The 22,408-nt window shown below is 41.2% G+C and overlaps 1 protein-coding gene across 1 annotated transcript in view; it reads left to right on the plus strand.

Annotated features, from left to right (window-relative positions):
* Positions 1-22,408, plus strand: part of tecpr1a (tectonin beta-propeller repeat containing 1a) — a 52,860-nt gene that overhangs the window by 16,840 nt on the left and 13,612 nt on the right. The window contains exons 5-12 of the mRNA XM_039776252.1: positions 1,631-1,753; positions 3,444-3,618; positions 4,382-4,482; positions 4,554-4,655; positions 4,781-4,923; positions 10,681-11,186; positions 11,382-11,527; positions 12,902-13,057. Of these exons, the coding sequence (XP_039632186.1) occupies positions 1,631-1,753; positions 3,444-3,618; positions 4,382-4,482; positions 4,554-4,655; positions 4,781-4,923; positions 10,681-11,186; positions 11,382-11,527; positions 12,902-13,057 (1,452 nt within the window). The remainder of the gene's footprint in view (positions 1-1,630; positions 1,754-3,443; positions 3,619-4,381; positions 4,483-4,553; positions 4,656-4,780; positions 4,924-10,680; positions 11,187-11,381; positions 11,528-12,901; positions 13,058-22,408) is intronic.

The following is a 22,408-nucleotide window of genomic DNA, read 5'->3' on the forward strand; positions in this document are numbered from 1 at the left end:
ATCCTGACCTGTGACAATAATGACCCTACGATGACATTTGAGCATCCTCTCATTTTCAAACTTAGCATAACAGTCTCGGACCTACTCAGCCCTGTTCTGTGCTGCAGGAGTTGCTTGAAGGGTGTGTATTCAACAGACTGTCTTTTCAGCACATGGTTCAATGCTAAAAATGGGGTGCCAGCCCACTTATTAACACACATAATCAATCTAACTAGCACATCTTTGGGAATGTGGTAGCAAAAAACAGAATACCTACAGCAAAACGTCTGTAGGTACAGGTAGAATGTGCTGACTCCCCATGAAAGAATAACTAGGCATGGTATTTGAACCCAGGATGGTGATATCTATGAGACAACAATGCTACCCACCATGTTACCATAAACCCCAATGCCCTTTTAAACTTGCCAGATTCCCATCTCACATTGCAGATAGCCAGAGCCTATTACAGCAGCATTGGAAGCTCGGCAGAAGTCGTCCTTCAGAAAGGTGTTGCTCTCATTGTGGCAGATATTTTCATGCACTCACACCAAGTGAAACTACAGCCAACATTTGGTCTTATCCAAATGTCTATGGGGTGAAGGAGAGATGCCCAAACACCCGGTGGAACATCCTATGTACACAATGGGAGAATGTGCCAACTCCAAACCGTTATTGACTAAGGCTAGAATTCAAACCCACCGTCCTGGCACTGTGAGGTAGCAGTGTAGATTCTCCTACTAAGTCGTGGCTTGGTAAAATGACTTGTCAAGTGTTCTGAGATTCTTGACTCCATGCTTCTTTGCAAATGCCTTGCTGCAGTAGACTGCATGTAAGAAAAGGGCCCTTTAAATAACAACCATAATCATTTCTGACTGGATATTTTAGAATGTTGAACCAAAAGAAAGAAGAAAGCCTGAGCAATAGGATGCTAACATAATACTGCAGATAACAAAATGGGAGTGCCGGCTTTAAGTCTTGCATTCATTCTGCACGCTGAAATGAGAACTACTTAACGGACTTAGATCAGGTTTTTTTCTATAATTTGCTAGAACATTCCAGTTGATTTTGCAACTTCTCTCATTGCACTAAGAATCATAGTTCTCTTGCGGAAGCGATGTATTCGCACTAATCCGAGTCTTCAGGCTGAGGTGAGGAGGAAGCGTGGTGTCAGGAGTGGGGATCTGGGCAGGGCCCACCTCACTGTCCTGTTCCACTACTACGTGGGTGTAGCTACAGGGGACAGCTAGTATTTAACTAAAGCAATTTGCATGGAAGCATGTAAACAACTACAGTATAGTGATTTTTTTTCCTTTTTAATAAGATATATGCTTCATGTAGAAGGTAAACTGCGTTATGATGGGCACATTTGCATCTTTCTGCTGCTCTGCTAGAAAACCAGAAATGGTGAAACAAAACCATAGTTAGTAGTTTGGACCCGAAAACAACAGCTGACACTTCTTAAGTTTCTGCATTTATAAAGATTCAGGTTTCTATTGTTAACATCTCCATGCTTAATCAGTTTTTTTTTTTCATACGTAACCAATGTTCCTGCGATGTGATAAAGAAATGCTGTCTCATCTCTCCTTCACACTTCCATTTAAATCGGTTCACTGCTTTGTTAGTATAACTTTGTGTTTCCCTATCTCTTCAGGTTCCATCCCAGAATGCTGGGCCTCTTCCTGACCCTTTCAGTGACCTCAGTGTCGGCGGGTGGGACATTACAGAGGAGCCTATGGGCCGCCTTTCACTTTGGGCTGTGTCCTTACAAGGGAAGGTGAGCAGGTCCAAGTTTTCTTTTGGTTTAACTTGGTGAAGCCAACGTAAGACTAGGTATGTTAGTATCTGAACACTAGAGGGCACTGGAGGTTTGTTATATTCTGTTGTTTATTTCTGTGAATAAGCTGGCTTGTTTAAGTTTTGTTTCATGCATCACTTCTGGAAAGCAGAAAAACAGTAGCAGAACAACCAGTACAATCACCACCCACCTCATCATCTGGCCGAGTGAATGCCTCATACACTTACTAGTATCAGGAAAGCTTCACTCTTGTTATAAGCCACAGACAAGGTCACCAGATTATAAGGAGTCCAGGAAGGGGCTAGATAGATGGATAGATAGATAGATAGATACTTTATTAATCCCAAGGGGAAATTCACAAATGGTAGAAGTGATCAGTGAAATAGAGAATAATACAGAAAAAAGTAAAAAGATAAAGTCATACACGGAGCTGCTGGAATGGCTGCCACTCACGGCGGCGCCACCACATTGTCTAATGTATAATGCCACAGGGTGGCAGACAGAACAGGATGGTGATAAAATAAGTGTTATAAAACTGAAGTATGATGTTTTAAATTGTTTTAATATATGTTGGCCCTTAACGGACTGGGCAGACTGGGCTTTGCTGGCCTTATATGCTGTTATTACAAGGGGCTACCATTCTCATTAAGTACTTTTACAGGCTTGCAATAGTTACTTTGGGCCAGGCTATAATGATAATAGCTTTTCTTGTCTGATTTTTGGGTGGTCTCCAATTTAGACCTGAAGCAGACTTGGCCTTGTTGGCCTCATAGCCTCACATGAGAAGCTAACTTGTTTGGTCAAGCTCTAGCGCTTCAACATTAATAGCTCTTTCATTAGGTGTATACAGAATATAAAAGTTGTCCAGGCTTTATTTGGTACAAAATGTGTGGACCAAGGCTATAACGAGGAAGTTTCAAGACAATGATTTTTATACGGCAGACTTTCCATTGATGGCTTCATCATGCTTGACTTGCTAACTTATTTTTGGAAGAAGCAGGTTAAGGTGTTAAAGCTGTTTATAGTGATTAGTCTCTCTTTGAGACCTTGTCCAGACTGCATCCGAGGGACGTTCATTCATCAACTCTCAGATCTCTTAACATTGGCTCAGTTGCATGAGGACACAGTGGCAATCTGTGCATTTTACCTGACAGATTTCTTGGCTTTGCTCACATAGTTGCCAATGCAAGAAAACCCTGGGAATTATTCTGAACTGGGTTTTGCCACGTTCTGGTTTCTTGTGGTTTCCGACTCAGCTTTGTTCACACACGCTCACTACCCACAAATATTTACCAGTAAGTTCCTGCATAGACGGACTTACCTGTATAACAAAGGGGCTTGTCACTTGTCTCTCTGGCCTAGAATTGGTAAATATAGGCTCCATTAACAAGGTAAACTTCAGTACTGGAGTATGAAGAGATACCCAGCAAAACAACATTGCCCAAATTCCATTTGTTGTTTCCTGTTGTCATAATGTGGCATATTCATGGAAGATTCCTAGCAGATTATAACAGCTTAAACGTTCAGTCTCTCCTGTAGAGAGTTAAACTGGTTGCTAGTGGGTAGCATCTCCTACAGCTGCTTCCCTTGCAGGTTTTAGGCAGCTAACAGACTCTCTGAGGTTTGCCCTGTGTCTTGCATGAAGGTCCTCTTGATTTATTGTGTGTAGGTCTGGTACAGAGAAGGAATTTGTCATCATAATCCAGAGGGTTCCTCCTGGGAAGAGGTGTCCACCCCTGGGGAGGTGGTGCAAATCAGCTGTGGGCCAAGTGACCTTGTCTGGGCAGTGATGTGGGAGGGCCAATTGCTGGTACGTGAGGGCATCAGCAGAGAGAACCCCAAAGGTCAGTATGCATGGTGGCCCTGGAGCGGGACTGTCCTCTTCTGTATCCCATTCAAACCCTACCCTTGGTATTAAGTGTCCTTCTGTTTTGATTCTTGAGATACTGTCACACAATATGGCTTGATTACATTGAGCAGCACTCCTTCTTTACTTTATACTCGATCTTCAAGTTTCTTGTCCTTAGTCACACATGTTAACTGTCTCTGACTAGAGGGAGCACAAAACAATTGTCCACTTCAAATGTTCTACTTGCCTTGTAGATGTTGGGTATGTCAGACAATATATCTCAGTTATTCTCATTCTGCAGTAGAAAGTAAACTCTGGTGACTTAATGGGTAATCCTTGTAATACCAAGGGAGTCACCTGGCTAATTTGACTTAAGTCCTATCATTCAGGGGATGGGCAAGTGAGCCTAGATTTTGACCTCAGAAGATTTTCCTATGAGCCTTTTTGCCGAGTTCTCATATGTCCTTCAGAAGAGGGCTTGATGACCGCTGGCAAAATGTAGTTTTGAAAGTGTGCCATTTCAGTCCTCTTTGGGACCTACAATAGTTCAGTGCCCTCACTTGCACATATCCTGCAATAAAACTAGCAGATTTCCAACTCAAGTCATTAATTATTGGTTTGTCCTCAAGCCATGGACTCTCAAGTTGGCTTTATCCTTAAATGAGGTTAAGTGAGTCCTTATCTATTTCTGTTTTTGTGTATTTATTTAATGCCACTCTACAGTATGGAAATAATAAGTGGCTTGCTTGTGTTTCCAGGCTCATCTTGGGTAGTGGTAGAATCTCCAAGCTCTGAAGTTGGGGCAGTCCATGTCTCAGTGGGAGTGAGTGTTGTGTGGGCAGTGACAAAGGACCGGAAGGTGAGTTCCATATGTTTCTGTTGGTTGTCTCAATAGACCTCAGTAGCAAATACTGGGTTTTTGTTTCTTAGGTATGGTTTCGACGAGGCATCAACTCCCATAATCCCTGTGGGACAGGCTGGATTGGGATGGTTGGAGAGATGGTGATGCTAAGTGTGGGGGTAAATGATCAGGTAAGAATGCCTCTGTTCTTTTGAATAGCTGCATTTAGGGACTCTGTCTATTTCTTTCTCTTACTCTCTCTGCAATTTATTTATGCTGTTGTGTTTATTTATTTTAATGTACATTCCCGTTTCAGGTTTGGGGAATCAGCTGTGACGACAGAGCCATCTGCTTTCGTCAGGGCGTTACGTCAAATGAGCTAAGTGGCAAAACCTGGAGGGTGATCACTGCAGCTCGAGATGACCGTTCTCAGGCCAGCAGTGCCAACAGCCTAGCAAGGTATAAATCAGGTGTCTCGCTGTACCATTGATAGAAAAGGATGCCTATAAGACCCAAAGACCTGCTCAAACTCTCATGGTGTTAATGGCTTTAATGGTCAAGTGCTACAGGAGCGAGATTCCCCAGGTGTCACATGACTTAGAGGTGAACATAACTGGAGAGCCCTATTGTCTTTTTTTTTTTTTTTTTATTAATCTTATTACAATCAATACATAGCAATCAAGTTTTTACAAAAAGAATTATGTTAAGAACAGATCAATCCCCACCCCTGAGAGAGAGAGCAAGCCAAACGGTGTAAAATTTAAGGCTTGTAAAAATGCCTAAATTAATAAATTCTCTGTGCTTTATAAACTTATTTTAAAATATTACTGATTAGATCCTGCCATGTTTTGAAAAAAGTCTGTACGGATCCTCTGAGTATTTGATTTTTTCCAATTTTAAATTGTATAACACATCAGTTTCCCACTGACTTAAAAGAGGAGAGTTTGGGTTCTTCCAGTTTATCAGAATAAGTCTGCGTGCCAACAGTGTAGTGAATGCAATCACAGTTTGTTTGTCTTTCTCCACTTTAAACCCCTCTGGAAGAACCCCAAACACAGCTGTTAATGGGTTAGGAGGGATTGTGAGTCCAAGGCTGTCTGAAAGGTAATTAAAAAATTTTGTCCAGAATAATGTTAATTTGGTGCAGGCCCAGAACATGTGACCCAGTGAGGCTGGGGCTTGGTTGCAATGTTCGCAGGTTGGATCATGCCCTGGAAACATTTTGGAGAGTTTTAGTCGAGACAGATGTGCTCGATATATAATTTTAAGTTGTATAATTGTATGCTTTGCATATGGAGCTCGAGTGAATTCTCTGCATTGCTACTTTCCACTCCTTTTCTGATATATTAATTGAGAGGTCATTTTCCCAGTGTCCTCTTGGATCTTTGAAAGGAAGGGATTGTAAAATGATTTTATATATTGTAGAGATGGAGTCTAATTCCTCAAAATTGAGCAATATTTTTCCAGCGTGGATGAGGGTGCAAGATGAGGAAAATCTGGAAGGTTCTGTTTAACAAAGTTCCTGATTTGAAGATAGTGAAAGAAATTTGTAGCTGGAATGTTAAATTTGGAATGTAATTGTTCATAGGATGCAAAGACGTTGTCTATATAAAGATCTCTAAGCAAGTTAATTCCAAATTTTTTCCAGATATTAAAAACTGCATATGTTTGTGAAGGTTGAAAGAGGTGGTTCTTTGCAGGGTGCCACAGAAAGAAGCTTCTCCGTCTTAAAATGCTTTCTACATTGGTTCCAGATTCTAAGTGAGTGGAGCACAATTGGGTTATTAGTGTATTGCCGATAACGTGTGTTTATTGGAGCACAAAGCAAGGAATACAAAGAAGTACTGCAGGATTTTACTTCTATTGCGGTCCATGCCTGTGTATGTTCTTCTATTTGTGTCCAGGTTCTTATCGCCTGTATATTTGCTGCCCAGTAATAAAACTGGAAGTTAGGTAGAGCCATGCCGCCTTCTGCCTTTTGTCTTTGTAGGGTCGCTCTTTTGATGCGTGGATGTTTTGAATTCCAAATAAATGAGGTTATTGTTGAATCTAATTGCTTAAAGAACGATTTATTAATGTATATTGGTATGTTTTGAAATAAAAAAAGGAGCTTAGGAAGAATATTCATCTTAACAGTGTTAATTCTTCCAGCTAGTGTGAGATGAAGGGTTGACCATCTATGCAAGTCTTGTTTAATTTTTTCCATGCAGACGACGAAATTTTGTCTTTTGTGTAACATTCCAGAATTATGCCCAAATTGTTTCTCCTTGAGTTCTCAGTTATGTGTTTAGGGAAACTTGTGTTCACTCAGTTTTCAAGTGGACAGATTTGCAACAAATGGTCTTGCATTGAGGCTTTTTTCTGGTCAACCTGAGACCCTATTCAAACCCAAGGTATTGCACATACTCTAAGCTGTCGGGAACATGGGGAGGATAAGTGGTGCTTTGGATCTCAAGGCACTAGAAAAGCTAGTTATAAGTGCTGTGGATAGTTCTGCTTTCGTGAACAGAATCTAGGAGATTTTACTGGATACGTATGATGGCCACTAATAATGGAGTAATAGCAGCTGATCCTGGTTTTAAGATTCTACAGGTGCATCAGAGAGAAACTTGACTTTGAGTGGGTGCGATGCTATTGTGATGGTCATGACGCTATTAGATGATAGATAGATACAACACTTACTTACTTACTTATTTACTTCATTAATCCCAAGGGGAAATTCACATACTCCAGCAGCAGCATACTGATGATTAAAAAAAAATAATATTAAATTAAAAAGTGATAAAAATGCAGGTATAACAGACAGTAACTTTGTATAATGTTAACATTTACCCCCCGGGTGTAACTGGAAAGTCGCATAGTGTGGGGTCTTCTTAGTCTGTCAGTGGAGCAGGATGGTGACAGCAGTCTGTCGCTGAAGCTGCTCCTCTGTCTGGAGATGATCCTGTTCAGTGGATTCTCCATGATTGACAGGAGTCTGCTCAGCGCCCGTCGCTCTGCCACGGGTGTCAAACTGTCCAGCTTCATTCCTACAATAGAGCCTGCCTTCCTCACCAGTTTGTCCAGACGTGAGGCGTCCCTCTTCTTTATGTTGCCTCCCCAGCACATCACCACGTAGAAGAGGGCGCTCGCCACAACTGTCTGATAGAACATCTGCAGCATCTTATTGCAGATGTTGAAGGACGCCAGCCTTCTAAGGAAGTATAGTTGGCTCTGTCCTTTCTTGCACAGAGCATCAGTATTGGCAGTCCAGTCCAGTTTATCATCCAGTTGCACTCCCAGGTATTTATAGGTCTGTACCCTCTGCAAACAGTCACCTCTGATGATCACGGGGTCCAGGAGGGGCCTGGTCCTCCTAAAATCCACCACCAGTTCCTTGGTTTTGCTGGTGTTCAGGTGTAAGTGGTTTGAGTCGCACCATTTAACAAAGTCCTTGATTAGGTTCCTATACTCCTCCTCCTGCCCACTCCTGATGCAGCCCACAATAGCAGTTTCGTCAGCGAACCTTTGCACGTGGCAGGACTCCGAGTTGTATTGGAAGTCCGATGTATGTTGGCTGAACAAGACTGGAGAAAGTACAGTCCCCTTCGGCGCTCCTGTGCTGCTGACCACAATGTCAGACCTGCAGTTCCCGAGACGCACATACTGAGGTCTGTCTGTAAGATCGTCCACGATCCATGGCACCAGGTATGAATTTACTCCCATCTCTGTCAGCTTGTCCCTAAGGAGCAGAGGTCGGATGATGTTAAAGCCTCTGATACTCCATAACATTGATGCAGCAGGTGCATTGTGCTCTTTGGGAAATTCAGCAATGAGGGTCTTAGTTGAGGTTTTAATCCTCGGCTAATAGAGAACACCGAATGATTAGACCTGCCCATAATGGTCAGACACTGAGAAACATACAGATAATGTTTACACTACAAGTTCAAGAAGAAGGTCTGCAGTTTCTAGTCTTGACAGTCATGCAAAGAGTTAAGGTCAGTTTTTGTGAATGGACACACTGCTAATGACTGACTGGCATCTGCTGGAGATGTTGCACTAAAAGTTAGATCCTGGAAGTTAGACGTACATTTTAAATGATAAGATTAGAGGTTAACATTATTTTTTGAAAGTTGTTGTAACCATGGCATACTGTCATTTGCCATGGACACTTGCTTTATTAAGTGAAGCTGTGCTAAATAATTACATAAAAGCCAGTAGGAGTGGATGCCAGAGGGGGGGAGGTTCAAATTTTTACATGAAAATGTTTTATTTTGTTGTCCTACTCTTCCTCTTTTTGAAATCAGATAAAAAATTGATCTAAAAAATAAGTAAATATAATAAAGACGAGCACTTAAAAGTTGTGGCCAGTATCATACAAGTTCCATCATTGATTCAAAAGCCTGAAAGCTATCGAAATGCCTGTGTTTAAACCAAGAATATTCTTATAATTAGCCCAGACCTCCTAAATTAAACAAGAGTTTATCCAAAGTGTGCCATTTTTGAGAGATACCACCATCATTGAAAAGAGTCCAGATGTCCTCGTCACCATACTTGCACAGTTGCCTTTTGCCCACTGGGCTCCTCAGTGACCAGCTTTTTGTAAACTAGCATTTGGAAGCTACTTTAACAGTCGTTTTTAGGATGTACTTTTTTCTATTTTACAAGTCTAATGATACTTTTATTTTATAATGATTTGGGAAAACAAATTGTCATTTATGCCAACAGTATTTCTGAATGTGGAAGCGAAAGCCTTACCAATGTGAGCCAGAATATGCTAGTTGGGGGTCAGCAGCAGATTAAGGGGCGGTAGGGGGGGTGTAAAGAGATGTAACAAGTCCCTTTTTTAAATACCTTATACTTGCGATAGCAATAAAGCTTCACCTCGCTTATCCACTAAGCCTAAGACTCCTACTTGGTGTGTATCAGAAAACAACCCACGTGAATAACAAGAACACGGTAAGTAAAGCAAAGAAAACAAGCAAGGCAAGAGTATAAGAAACAAACAAAAAAAAACCAAACTCTCATAATAACAAACACTGAAATCCAGCAAATATACAATACTAACAAATAAATCACGTCCTCTGGGCGTATTTTTGCTGTATTGCCATTTTGCACTAAATAGTTACAGACACACGTTCTTCACCTGCAAACTTTGCTGCATTAATGTAGACATATTAACTAAGTTTTAAAGCTTGACTGCAATAGTAAGCTGCTCAGGGAGATGCATTTTTAGTGAATTGTGGAATACACTTTTTGTAAGAGCCATTAGCTGGTTATCTAAGTTATATTAAATATTTGCCTATATATTAGTCTATAGTCTATGGGAGGTTCTTAAGACCCCCAGGAATATTCTGTTTCTTGTCACTTTGACTACAGATTAGGCTCAGTAAGTGACCTGCCTTGCCTTTCAAGGGCACACAGTTTCAATCCGGGCCAATAATGTGCCCAGTTGTATGTAACACAACAAGCTCTGTTGAATGTGCAGCGTTTAGCACGTACTGAAGGTGAAGTAAACCATCCTTTAGTATAGAAAACAACTAAAGTTTAACAAGAAAAGGCTAAATGTTTCCCATTTTTTTTGCATTTTATTCTACGTATGTAACAACCTTTTACTTTATTCCTATGTTTGCTTTGAATTTTCACTAAACTTTTTAAAATGAACTTTTGGACTGAGAAGTTTCTTCCAGCACACGTCTGACCCGTGCTTGATCCTGCCTTACCTTCCGGTAGCTACACCTTTACTTAACCAATAAAGTGTCTCGGGCACTAAATAGATAAACAAATAGATTTCATTTCAAAAATACGTAACTTCTCCTTTGATGAGCACTTCTGATTTCAAGATTCTAATCATCTGGAGCCTCACTCCCTGAAAAGCCAGAGCACATACAGTATAATAAATCCAATGACACCGTGCACTCCTAAATCATTCCATCAAATAATCGGGCACTACGAAAAATAACTGTAAACTCTCTCAAAGCGGCACTGTTCATGTCAACTGTCAGTTATTGAAAAGTGAGACCATTTGGGTCACGTCTAACTATAGCTGCCTTCTCTACTACCAGAAGATGAAACTTAACTTCAGCAATGCCAAATCTCTCCATTAAAGTCCCAAGATTACAGGTGGGCTCAGGTTCCTGTCATTTATTGCATGACCCTGCTTTTTTTTCCTCCCCAATTACCTGAATATTTTTAATTGTTTTCACTATCCTTTTTTCTCTCTCTCTCTCCTTCAAGTGCTGGCTGCTTTTTTAGTGGCGAAGTTCAAGTCCCAACAGAAACATCCATCATGAGCGACACAGGGTCATCTTCTGAAGCCGAAGCACAACAGGACACTGATGGAGAGACAGCGAAGATCAGAATCCCCAAAGTGACCAGCGACAGCTTTATATCTGACCTGGTTTCAGACAAGGAGACCAAACTGAACAGGAGGATGCTTGATGGCACCATTCCTGAGGAGGGACCGCCATCAGAACAGGATTCCAGCAAAGCAGCAGGCGAGACACCTACCAATGCTGCTTGTCGGACATCTCGAGGGCCTCAATGGAGCAATGTAGATTTGGAGGAAGCCCAAGTAGGTTCTGATGCTACCGACTCCTCCAGCCTCTCCTCTGTGGCCACCTACAACTTTGGCTTAGAGGATCAATATGGGGTGGATGAGCACCCCCTCTGGGCCTGGGTATGTGGAGGAGGCTGTGTTGTGGATGCACATATGCCACTGAACTGGTTCAATTCCACCTCAGGTCAGTCAATCTTTTTGTCTCTTCTCCCAGAAGAAACAATCTAACCACCGGGCCATTCGTCAATCTAGTACGTTATTACTAGCAGATGGCCATCACATGTCTGACACATGATTTCATAATGCAGCCATTCTCTCTCTGACTAGCTCCAGCATTCTATTGCCAGTCTTACAGTTAATTTCTCTTTCTTTCTCTTAGCTTTGGCCACATCACTGCAGTCCATGTCTCTGTCTATAACCCCAGCTCAGACAGCCGTTTGGAGGAAACAGATCTTTGAGCAGCTAAGTGAGAGAACAAAGAGAGAAGTGGACAGTTTCCGACACTACGAGCAGGCAGTAGAGCAGGTAGGCATGATGCCGTGTAATATTATTGGGAAATCTGGTCAGGACAAATATACACCCAAACCCCCCACTCCACTCCCACCATTTTAAGGGCCACATGGTATGTGATGTTGTGTTTTATTTCAGTCGGGGTTCCTTCCCTACCTGAGGTTCTAATGCCATTTTTATGTCTGTTTTGTTTATTGCTTATGCTAAAATGGATTTACTGATTTATTTAGGTTCTTTATGTTCAAGCATCTTTTATTATGTGCCATATGTATTGTGGGTGGTCACCCAAGAGGCGGAGTCACCTGCCTGTCACCATCAAGGGATTGCCTTTAGTCCTTTAAAGGCTGAGATAACCCACAGTCCCTTGTGGTTCATTGTGAATGTGCTTGTGCTGTGGTGAGTTCTCCTGCACTCTTTTTCTGTGCTCTTTGATTTTTTTGTGATTTACTGAATTTTTGACCTTATGCTTAGTTTTTGACTTTGGATTCTGGATTTGTGATTGGGATTTGTTTGCATCGGATTGCCTTTATTCTTTCAGGTAGCACCATTTGCTGTTTTTGTGCTCCTAGGATCTTGTTTTTGTTCAACAGAACTTTGTTAAAAAAATCTTAGTTATTAAGATTATCTGTTGCCCTTTTTGTGGGAAGGTTGATCATTTCCCCCTGTAGTAGACATTTTGAGCAATTAAATCTCCTGGATAAACATAAAGATCCAGGGCTTTAATGACCGCTTAGGCACAGCCATCAGCAGTGTGTCTGTCTGCGGAGAGAGTGTCGACCTCATCGAGAGGTTTACTTACCTCAGCAGTGACGTTCATGTGTCGGGTGACTCTTCCTATGAAGTCAGTAGACAGATTGGGAGAGCATAGGGGGTAATGAAGTCACTGGAAAGGGGTGCCCCCAATATCTCTGCAAAAGGACAACGGCCCAAGTCTTTAGTTTCCTGGTGCTTCCTGTCTTGGTATATGTTTGTGAGACATGGATGCTATCCAGTGACCTGAGATAAAGACCTGACTTTGGTACTGGGTCTCTTCAGAGAATCCTTGGGTACTGCTGATCTGTTGAGGCACATTACCTACATTGTGAAGGAGTGTCAGTTGTGGCACTACAGCCATGTGGTGCGATTCCACTAGAGTGATCCGGATCATTGCTGAGGACCTGAGTGGCTGGACCAGGCCATGTTGATGCCCACATAACACCTGGCTGTGGCAGATAGAGGGTTGTTTCCAGAGGTTGGGGCGTGTCTGCCTTGGTCGGGGGGGTTGGGTTGTACCAGTGCATGCTGTCCAACATGACATGACATGATTGTGTCTTTTGTGCTTTGGCACTCTCAAGTTCACAACATGATGGATCTGAAAGAGAGCTTTTCATTTTTCTCTTTGTGTTGCAGTCTGTGTGGGTGAAGAAAGGGAACATGCAGTGGTGGAGAGACTGGAAACCAAACAAATGGATTGATGTGCAGTTTGCCCTGGAACAGTTCTCTGGCGCGGAGGGCAATCGGGATGGCATCCTCTTCATCTACTATATGTTTAATGATGAGAAAAAGGTATGGTGTACGTGTGCTGCAACTTAACACTTTTGTTGTACATGCGCTCATTCCTGCTTCATTTGTTACTTCTTTCATACTTCATTCACTAAGCACAGAACAAAACACAAAACTATGGCCTTCCATCCACTAATCAGTGAATTCATTGGTATGCCTGAATTGCATGTAAATACAACAAAAGAGAAACAATTTTGATTTCTCTGTCTCACTGCTTAAATGAACCCTGTATATAGGTGTGTATGTTTTCTTTGTTTGTTTATACTGAGCGTAAGTACCTATGTATGAATATACAATATATAATATACTAGCTGTCCCTCGTGGCTCCGCCCACGTAGTAGTAAAACAGGACAGCGAGGAGGGTCCTGCCCATCTCCCCACACCTGATGTCACGCTTCCTCCTCCCCTTGGCCCGCAGCCTCTGTCTCAGATTAGCATGAATATATCGCTCTTGCAAGTGAACTATGATTCTTAACGTGATGAGAGAAGTCAAAAAATCAACCAGAATGTTCAAGCAAATGATAGAAAAAAAAAACAATCTAAATCCATTAAGTAGTTTTCTCATTCGCTAGCTAAACGGAGGTAAGGAACGCTCTGAGGCTGGCACGTCAGTAAGGAGGGCCCCCCCTTCCCCTCGACCTGCTGTATCTCTCTCAGATTCGCGCAAATAAATCGGTGCCACAAGCAAACTATGATACATAGTGCAAGGAGAGAACTCGTAAAATCAACCAGAATGTTCAAGCAAATTCTAGGAAAAAAAACCTGATCGAATCCGTTAAGTAGTCCTCACGTGAAATGTGGACAGACAGAAAGACTGACGTTGGGTTATATATATATATATATATATATATATATATATATATATATATAGAGAGAGAGAGAGAGAGAGAGAGAGAGAGAGAGAGAGAGAGAGAGAGAGAGAGAGAGAGAGAGAGAGAGAGAGAGAGAGAGAGAGAGAGAGAGAGAGAGAGAGAGAGAGAGGGGGACGGACGGACGGACGGACGGAGGTCCATAAGTATTTGAACATTGATTCAAATATTCTAATTTTCTCTGTGTATACCACTACAGTGGATTTGACGTTAAGCAATCAAGATGTGACAGAAGACTTTCAGCTTTGATTTATGGGGTTTAACAAAAGTGTTGCATTAAGCTTTCAGAAGTTCTAGCCATTTTTCACTGAGTGCCTCCATTTTCAGAAGCTCAAAAGTATTTGGACATGTGACTGACAAACAGTTTTATTGCCAGGTGTGGCCAGTTTCCTCGTTATTGTATGACAAGTTAAGTAGATAAAAAGTCTGGAGTTGATTCAAAGGACTAAATTTGCATTTGGTAACTGTTCACTGGAACTCAACATCAGGTCCAAAGAGGTGTCAACGTAAATAATGGAGGCCATCAGTAGGCTGAGAAAACAAAACAAAGCTATCAGGGAGATAGCTAAAACTTTAGGAGTGCCCAAATCAACATTTCGTACAACACCAAAAGGCCTGGGAGACGACGGAAGACAACTAAATTGGATGATCGAAGAATTGTTTCCTGGGTGAAGAAAACCCCCTTCAGAACATCTAGCCAGGTCAAGAGCACTCCAGAGGAGATAGGCGTATCACTGTTAAAGTCTACAATCCAAACATGCCTTCATGAATGTCAATACAGAGGGTTTACCTCTACAGTAGATACAAACCACTGGTCAGACTGAAGAACAGGAATGCCAGATGAGACTTGGCCAGAAAACCTTTTAAAAAGCCTGCTCAGTTCTGGAGTAAGATTCTTTGGACAGATGAAACCAAGATCAACCTGTACCAGAATGATGGGAAGAGAAAAGTATGGAGAAAGAAAGGGACAGCTCATCATCCGAAGCATACCATATCGTCTGTCAAACATGGTATAGGCAGTGTTACGGCATGGGCATTTATGGCTGCCAATGGAACTGGGTCACTGGTGTTTATTGACAGAAGTAGCAGGATGAATTCTGAAGTGTACACGGCTATACTCTGTTCAGATTTAGCCAAATGCTGCAAAATTGATTAGAAGGTGCTTTACAGTGCAAATGGATAATGAACCAAAACATACTGCGAAAGCAACCTAAGAGTTTCTCAAGGTAAAGAAATGGGATATTCTTCAATGGTCAAGTCAATCATCTGATCCCAACCCAATGGAGCAAGCTTTTCAGTTATGAAGGCAGAAGGACCAACAGACAAGCAGCAACTGAAGACGGAGGAAACTCTGCAGTTGGTAATATCCTTGGGCTCCAGACTTCAAGCAGTCATTGACTGCAAGGGATTTTCATCCAAGTATTAAAATAATACATATATTTTATATTATATTACTTTATCCAATTACTTTTGAGGCTCTGAAAATGGAGGGACTCTGAAAAAAATGGCTGTAACTTCTGAAAGCTTAATGCAGTACCTTTGTTACACCACTTAAATTAAAACTGAAAGTCTATACTTGTGTCACATCTGGATTGCTTAATTTCAAATCCATTGTGGTGGTATACAGAGAAAATAATTCCATAAATGTCCAAATTCTTATGGACTAACTGTACTGTATATACTGTATAATGCAACATCCACTGACTGATTCACTCACTTACTTATCAAAAAACACTGTTTCTTGTTTAGTTAAAAACCTGAAATTTGACAGGATTCTACATCAAGGGCTGTAAGTATCTGCTAAGAAAGGATATTTCAATATATGAAAATTTAGGGGTTAGAAAAATTAAATACCTCAAAATCTCAAAAGTGCCTTGACTGATTTGATTGAAATTTGGTGACATTATTAAAAATAGGAAAATTAGCTGACTTTTGTTTATTTTATATTTTTGTTAAATAATATTTTAACACACTGCATACTTTGTTTTTTTGTTGTTGTTGTTTTTTGGCCAAGTGCAAACAAATCAGGCAGAGAAAAGGGTTTGCCAGAGTAAACATATGAACACCACCAGCAGAACAGTGTCAGAACAGGGCAATACGGTGGAAGGACAAGTGAAAAACTGTCCTGCACAACAAAAAGAGACCAGTTGCCATGATCTGTGCAAAAATGTTAAAACTGCTTTGACTGATTCAATTGAAATTTGGTAACATTACAGAAAAAGAAAATTAGCTCACGTTTTAATTGTGTATAAAAATGCTGTGACAAGTAGGATGAGTGCTGATAATTGGGGCTGAAATTGAGTGAAGAAGAGGAGGTGTTCTGTACAGGGAAAAGAGACTGGGTGATGTACTGTGTGGAAAATGAGCTGTGAAGTGGATGAAGTAAACTTCTGTATAATCCTTCTCTTCTGTTTTGACTCTTCTATTCTTCAGAGTAGCATCAAGTTTTGCTCCAACTGCTTATATGCAGACAGAGGGCTTGTTAAGTAATCAACAACAGTCACAACACCGGTAGAAACTGTTTGCTTCATCTTTCAAGTTTAAAGGCTTAAATAACTTCCACTGCTGTACAAAGCCGTAAATTGTTAACCCAATTCCCTGAAAAGGGTATTTTCATATAACTTTTAAAGTATTTTTCAGGTTTTCGTCACCATCTAGACCTTTTTTTTAAACTTCTTTTAAATAACGTGGACGTTTCTTCCATTTTAGTTATACACTGGATTTGGACCGCTTCAATTTTAATTAATACTGAAAAAAAACTGTTGTGTTGTAAAACTTGCCTGTGTAGTACTGAAACAGGAAAAACTTTAAAAATCAATAAAAAAAAATTGAAAATGTAATTTGTATTGAGAACAATTTATATTGATAGCTTTTCTATCCAGAGGGTCTCTTGATATACAATATGGTTTGGTTTTGTTATCAGGGGAGAGGACATATCGTTTTCTTGGGGAACTAACCCGGGGGAAAGCAATGTAAAGCTGACCGTGCGAGAAGCACAGTGAGCTAAGATCAACCCCTGCCCTTGCGCCCACATGACTTGCTTGCACTTCTTGGTCAGATGGAGCTTTGGCTTTTTCTTCAGCCCGGAAGTACTTCAGGGCTTCCATCCTTGTGACTTAGGAGTACTTCCGGGCTATGGATGAGGCATGGCTCCTCCGGTCCTCTCACATCTCCTCCTGGTAGCACCCAAGTCCCAGGATGCCCTGCGGAAATCCGGGGCACCGTTACACTCCACTGGAGCTGCCACTTAGTGTTTTGGGTGAGGCAGTGTCCTAGAAAAGCTGCCTTCCCCCAACCTTCCATCTCAGGGGTGTCCCGGCCAGGATGACCTGCCGGCCTTCCGTGATAATATATACAGTAATCCCTCCTCGATCGCGGGGGTTGCGTTCCAGAACCCCCCGCGATAGATGAAAATCCGCGAAGTAGAAACCATATGTTTGTATGGTTATTTTTATATATTTTAAGCCCTTATAAACTCTCCCACGCTGTTAACATTATTAGAGCCCTCTAGACATGAAATAACACCCTTTAGTCAAAAGTTTAAACGGTGCTCCATGACAAGACAGAGATGACAGTTCTTTCTCACAATTAAAAGAATGCAAACATATCATCTTCAAAGGAGCACCGTCAGGAGCAGAGAATGTCAGAGAGAGCGAGAGTAAAGCAAACAATCAAAAAATCAATACGTGCTTTCATGCTTTTAAGTATGCCGAAGCACCGCGATAAAGCGGCCTTTTTTAGAGGAGCCTCCGTATCTTCTAAGCAAACAGCCTCTGTGCAAACAGCCCCTCTGCTCACACCCCCTTCGTCAGGCGCAGAGAAAGTCAAAAAGAGAGAAAAACAAACTATCAAGCACCGCGCGGGAAGCACATCGTATATCATTGAGTTTTAGTTAATATGTAATACATGCTCTGATTGAGTAGCTTCTAAGCCATCTGCCAATAGCGTCCCTTGTATGAAATCAACTGGGCAAACAAACTGAGGAAGCATGTACCATAAATTAAAAGACCCATTGTCCGCAGAAATCCACGAACCAGGGAAAAATCTGTGATATATATTTAGATATGCTTACATATAAAATCCGCGATAGAGTGAAGCCACGAAAGTCGAAGCGCGATGTAGCGAGGGATTACTGTATATACACTCACCTAAAGGATTATTAGGACCACCATACTAATACGGTGTTTGACCCCCTTTCACCTTCAGAACTGCCTTAATTCTACGTGCCATTGATTCACAAGGTGCTGAAAGCATTCTTTAGAAATGTTGGCCCATATTGATAGGATAGCATCTTGCAGTTGATGGAGATTTGTGGGATGCACATCCAGGGCACGAAGCTCCCGTTCCACCACATCCCAAAGATGCTCTATTGGGTTGAGATCTGGTGACTGTGGGGCCATTTTAGTACAGTGAATTCATTGTCATGTTCAAGAAACCAATTTGAAATGATTCGAGCTTTGTGACATGGTGTATTATCCTGCTGGAAGTAGCCATCAGAGGATGGGGTACATGGTGGTCATGAAGGGATGGACATGGTCAGAAACAATGCTCAGGTAGCCCGTGACATTTAAACGATGCCCAATTGGCACTAAGGGGCCTAAAGTGTGCCAAGAAAACATCCCCCACACCATTACACCACCACCACCAGCCTGCACAGTGGTAACAAGGCATGATGGATCCATGTTCTCATTCTGTTTACGCCAAATTCTGACTCTACCATTTGAATGTCTCAACAGAAATCGAGACTCATCAGACCAGGCAACATTTTCCAGTCTTCAACTGTCCAATTTTGGTGAGCTCGTGCAAATTGTAGCCTCTTTTTCTTATTTGTAGTGGAGATGAGTGGTACCCGGTGGGGTCTTCTGCTGTTGTAGCCCATCCGCCTCAAGGTTGTGCGTGTTGTGGCTTCACAAATGCTTTGCTGCATACCTCGGTTGTAACAAGTGGTTATTTCAGTCAAAGTTGCTCTTCTATCATCTTGAATCAGTCGGCCCATTCATTCTCCTCTGACCTCTAGCATCAACAAGGCATTTTCGCCCACAGGACTGCCGCATACTGGATATTTTTCCCTTTTCGCACCATTCTTTGTAAACCCTAGAAATGGTTGTGCGTGAAAATCCCAGTAACTGAGCAGATTGTGAAATACTCAGACCGGCCCGTGTGGTACCAACAACCATGCCACGCTCAAAATTGCTTAAATCACCTTTCTTTCCCATTCTGACATTCAGTTTGGAGTTCAGGAGATTGTCTTGACCAGGACCACACCCCTAAATGCACTGAAGCAACTGCCATGTGATTGGCTGATTAGATAATTGCATTAATGAGAAATTGAACAGGTGTTCCTAATAATCCTTTAGGTGAGTATATATATATATATATATATATATATATATATATATATATATATATATATATATATATATATCTATATATATATATATATATATATATATATATATACAGTATATATATATATATATATATATACACAGACAGACAGAATATACACTGTGTGCACAATTATTAGGCAAGTGAGTATTTTGACCATATCATCATTTTTAATGCGTATATTCCAACTCCAAGCTGTATTAACTTGAATGCTTATTGGATTTAAGCACGTCAGGTGATGTGTATTTGTGTAATGAGGGAGGGTGTGGCCTAAGGAGATCAACACCCTATATCAAGGTGTGCAGAATTATTAGGCAGCTAGTTTTCCTCAGGCAAAATGGGCCAAAAAGAGATTTAACTGACTCTGAAAAGTCAAAAATTGTAAAAGTCTTTCAGAGGGATGCAGCACTTTTGGAATTGCTAAGATATTGGTGTGTGATCACAGAACCATCAAACATTTTGTTGCAAATAGTCAACAGGGTCACAAGAAACGTGTTGAGAACAAAAGACGCAAATTAGCTGCCAAAGATTTGAGAAGAATCAAACGTGAAGCTACCAGGAACCCATTATCCTCCAGTACTTTCATATTCCAGAGCTGCAACCTACCTGGAGTGCCCAGAAGTACAAGGTGTTCAGTGCTCAAAGACATGGCCAAGGTAAGGAGGGCTGAAACCCAACCACCACTGAACAAGAAACATAAGTTGAAACGTCAAAACTGGGCCAAGAAATATCTGAAGACAGATTTTTTCAAAGGTTTTATGGACCGATGAGATGAGAGTGACTCTTGATGGACCAGATGGATGGACCTGTGGATCAGTAATGGGCACAGAGCTCCACTCCAACGTGGAGGTGGGGTACTGGTATGAGCTGGTATTTTTAAAGATGAGCTAGTTGGACCTTTTGCATTGAAGATGAACTCAAAATCAACTCCCAAACCTACTGCCAGTTTTTGAAGACACTTTCTTCAAACAGTGATACAGGAAAAGACCATGATTTTTATGCAGGCCAATGCTCCATCACTTGCATCGAAGTTCTCCACTGCGTGGCCAGCCAGTAAAGGCCTTAAAGATGAAGGAATAATGACATGGCCCCTTCCTCATCTGACCTAAACCCTATCGAGAACTTGTGGGCACTTCTTAAACGCTAGATTTACGGGGGAGAAAAACAATCCACCTCTCTGAAGAGTGTCTGGGAGGCTGTAGTCACTGCTCCACAAAAAGCTGATCGTCAACAGATCAAGAAACTGACAGACTCCATGAATGGAAAGGCTTATGACTGTTATTGGAAAGAAGGGTGGCTATATTGGTCATTGATTGATTGATTGATTTTTTTTGAAATGTCAGAGATGTTTATTTGTAAATTTTGAGGTGTTTGTTTATTATTCTCACTATAACAGATGAAAATAAACAAGTGAGATGGGAAAATGTTCATTTTTCCTTTAGTTGCATAATAAATCTGCACACTAATAGTTGCCTAATAATTGTGCGCACATATGTATTCCCCTGATGATGTTCACACTCACATTTCCGTTGTGAAACATTCAGGTTTCAGGTTTATTAACATTTTGGATTGACTGATAGCACTGTGTTTGTTCTATATTAAAATTAATCCTCAAAAATACAACTTGCCTAATAATTGTGCACACAGTGTATCTATCTGTCTATTTTACACATATGCATACTATACAAAGGAGAGACAGCACAATAGCTTAAGGTTTCTATAGATATTAGAGATTTGTAATTGGCACATATATGTGAACGTATAAAGAGTGGTCACTGTGAGTGAGGACAGTTTACAGGGGTATCTAAGGGTGTTGTCTGCAGAAGGCGTCAGGTGTCTGTGGTGTGCTTTCTGCAATTATACAGTAAATACCTGCATGTGTGCGCAGAGGTATAGAGCTCTCTAACATCTTTGTATAAATATCCAGTGCATACTGTAAGTGTGTTTCTGGGCACTACAGGTGAATTCATGAGGGTATTTGCTTCAATAAAGGCTTGGGAAGCTCTGTGTTTATTTTAACTTACTTGTTTAGTTGTGCACTTGCTGCCTTTATAGATTTGTGATTATATATGCAATTTTGTTGCCCGAGCTGAGCGTGTTTTGAAAATTAAATAATTGCAACCAGAAGCAATTATCCAATTTGCATCAAAACCAGCATAAGAGATCAACATGGCCAGGTTTGCAAATGAGGATTTTGCATGTCTTCTTTGCTTATGACTAACACTTGCAGGCCGTGCATCAAACTTGATATAAAATGGTGATAAACCAGCCAGGTTATATAATGGTGAGTTTCCATCTGTTCTGTTGTTGCAAAAAAAAAAAAACACACAAATTGCCAAATGTGTTCTGTATGTTCATCTGATAAGCAGACTACATAGTGAGAATGTTAAGAGCTAAATGGTTGCGTGTCAAACTGGACATTCCAATGAATCATGGCATTTCTTGGCTGTATGGGTAACAACAATGGCAGGAGCAAAACTTTCATGCTTATTATGGAGGATATGTAAGCCCCAAAAGAACAACACCACAAGAGGACTGGAAGAACTTGTGTTATCAACTCTCTCCTCTCTCTGTGGACTGATGGTTATTAGACGGAGTTGTAGCTTTGAGGCTTAAGGAGCTGCACTGGTATCTGAAAGGTTACCAGTTCAAATTCCATTACTGCCAGAAGGGATCTATATCTGTTGGGGTCTTCAGCAAGGCCCTTAACCTGACAGTTTGCTCCAGTGGGCGTTGTTTAATGGCTGACCCTGCGCTCTAATCTCCCAAGGTCATGCAAAAATATGATTTCCCCTCAGAGAATAACATAAGTATATCAAATTAAAAAAAGAAATGTGGTGCCCTTTTTGTATTGCCAGGGGGACTTTGGGACAACAAAGCTCAGATATTGTTAATTAATTTGAGTCGTACGTCACACCCCTGCTGTCAATCGCTTGTCTCTCTAGATGTGTCATGTGTGGAGCACGGCCCGGACACAGACAGGAGGACATGTTTAACTCACCCAACACATGTTTATTCTGCATATTTACTATTTACAAGTGCCACAGAACCCCCAAGTCCCCCAGAGTCCAGGCCTCACAATGCCTCTTTCACTCTT

This window comes from Polypterus senegalus, chromosome 13 (assembly GCF_016835505.1).
Source record: "Polypterus senegalus isolate Bchr_013 chromosome 13, ASM1683550v1, whole genome shotgun sequence".
In the NCBI taxonomy this organism is placed as follows: Eukaryota; Metazoa; Chordata; class Cladistia; order Polypteriformes; family Polypteridae; genus Polypterus; species Polypterus senegalus.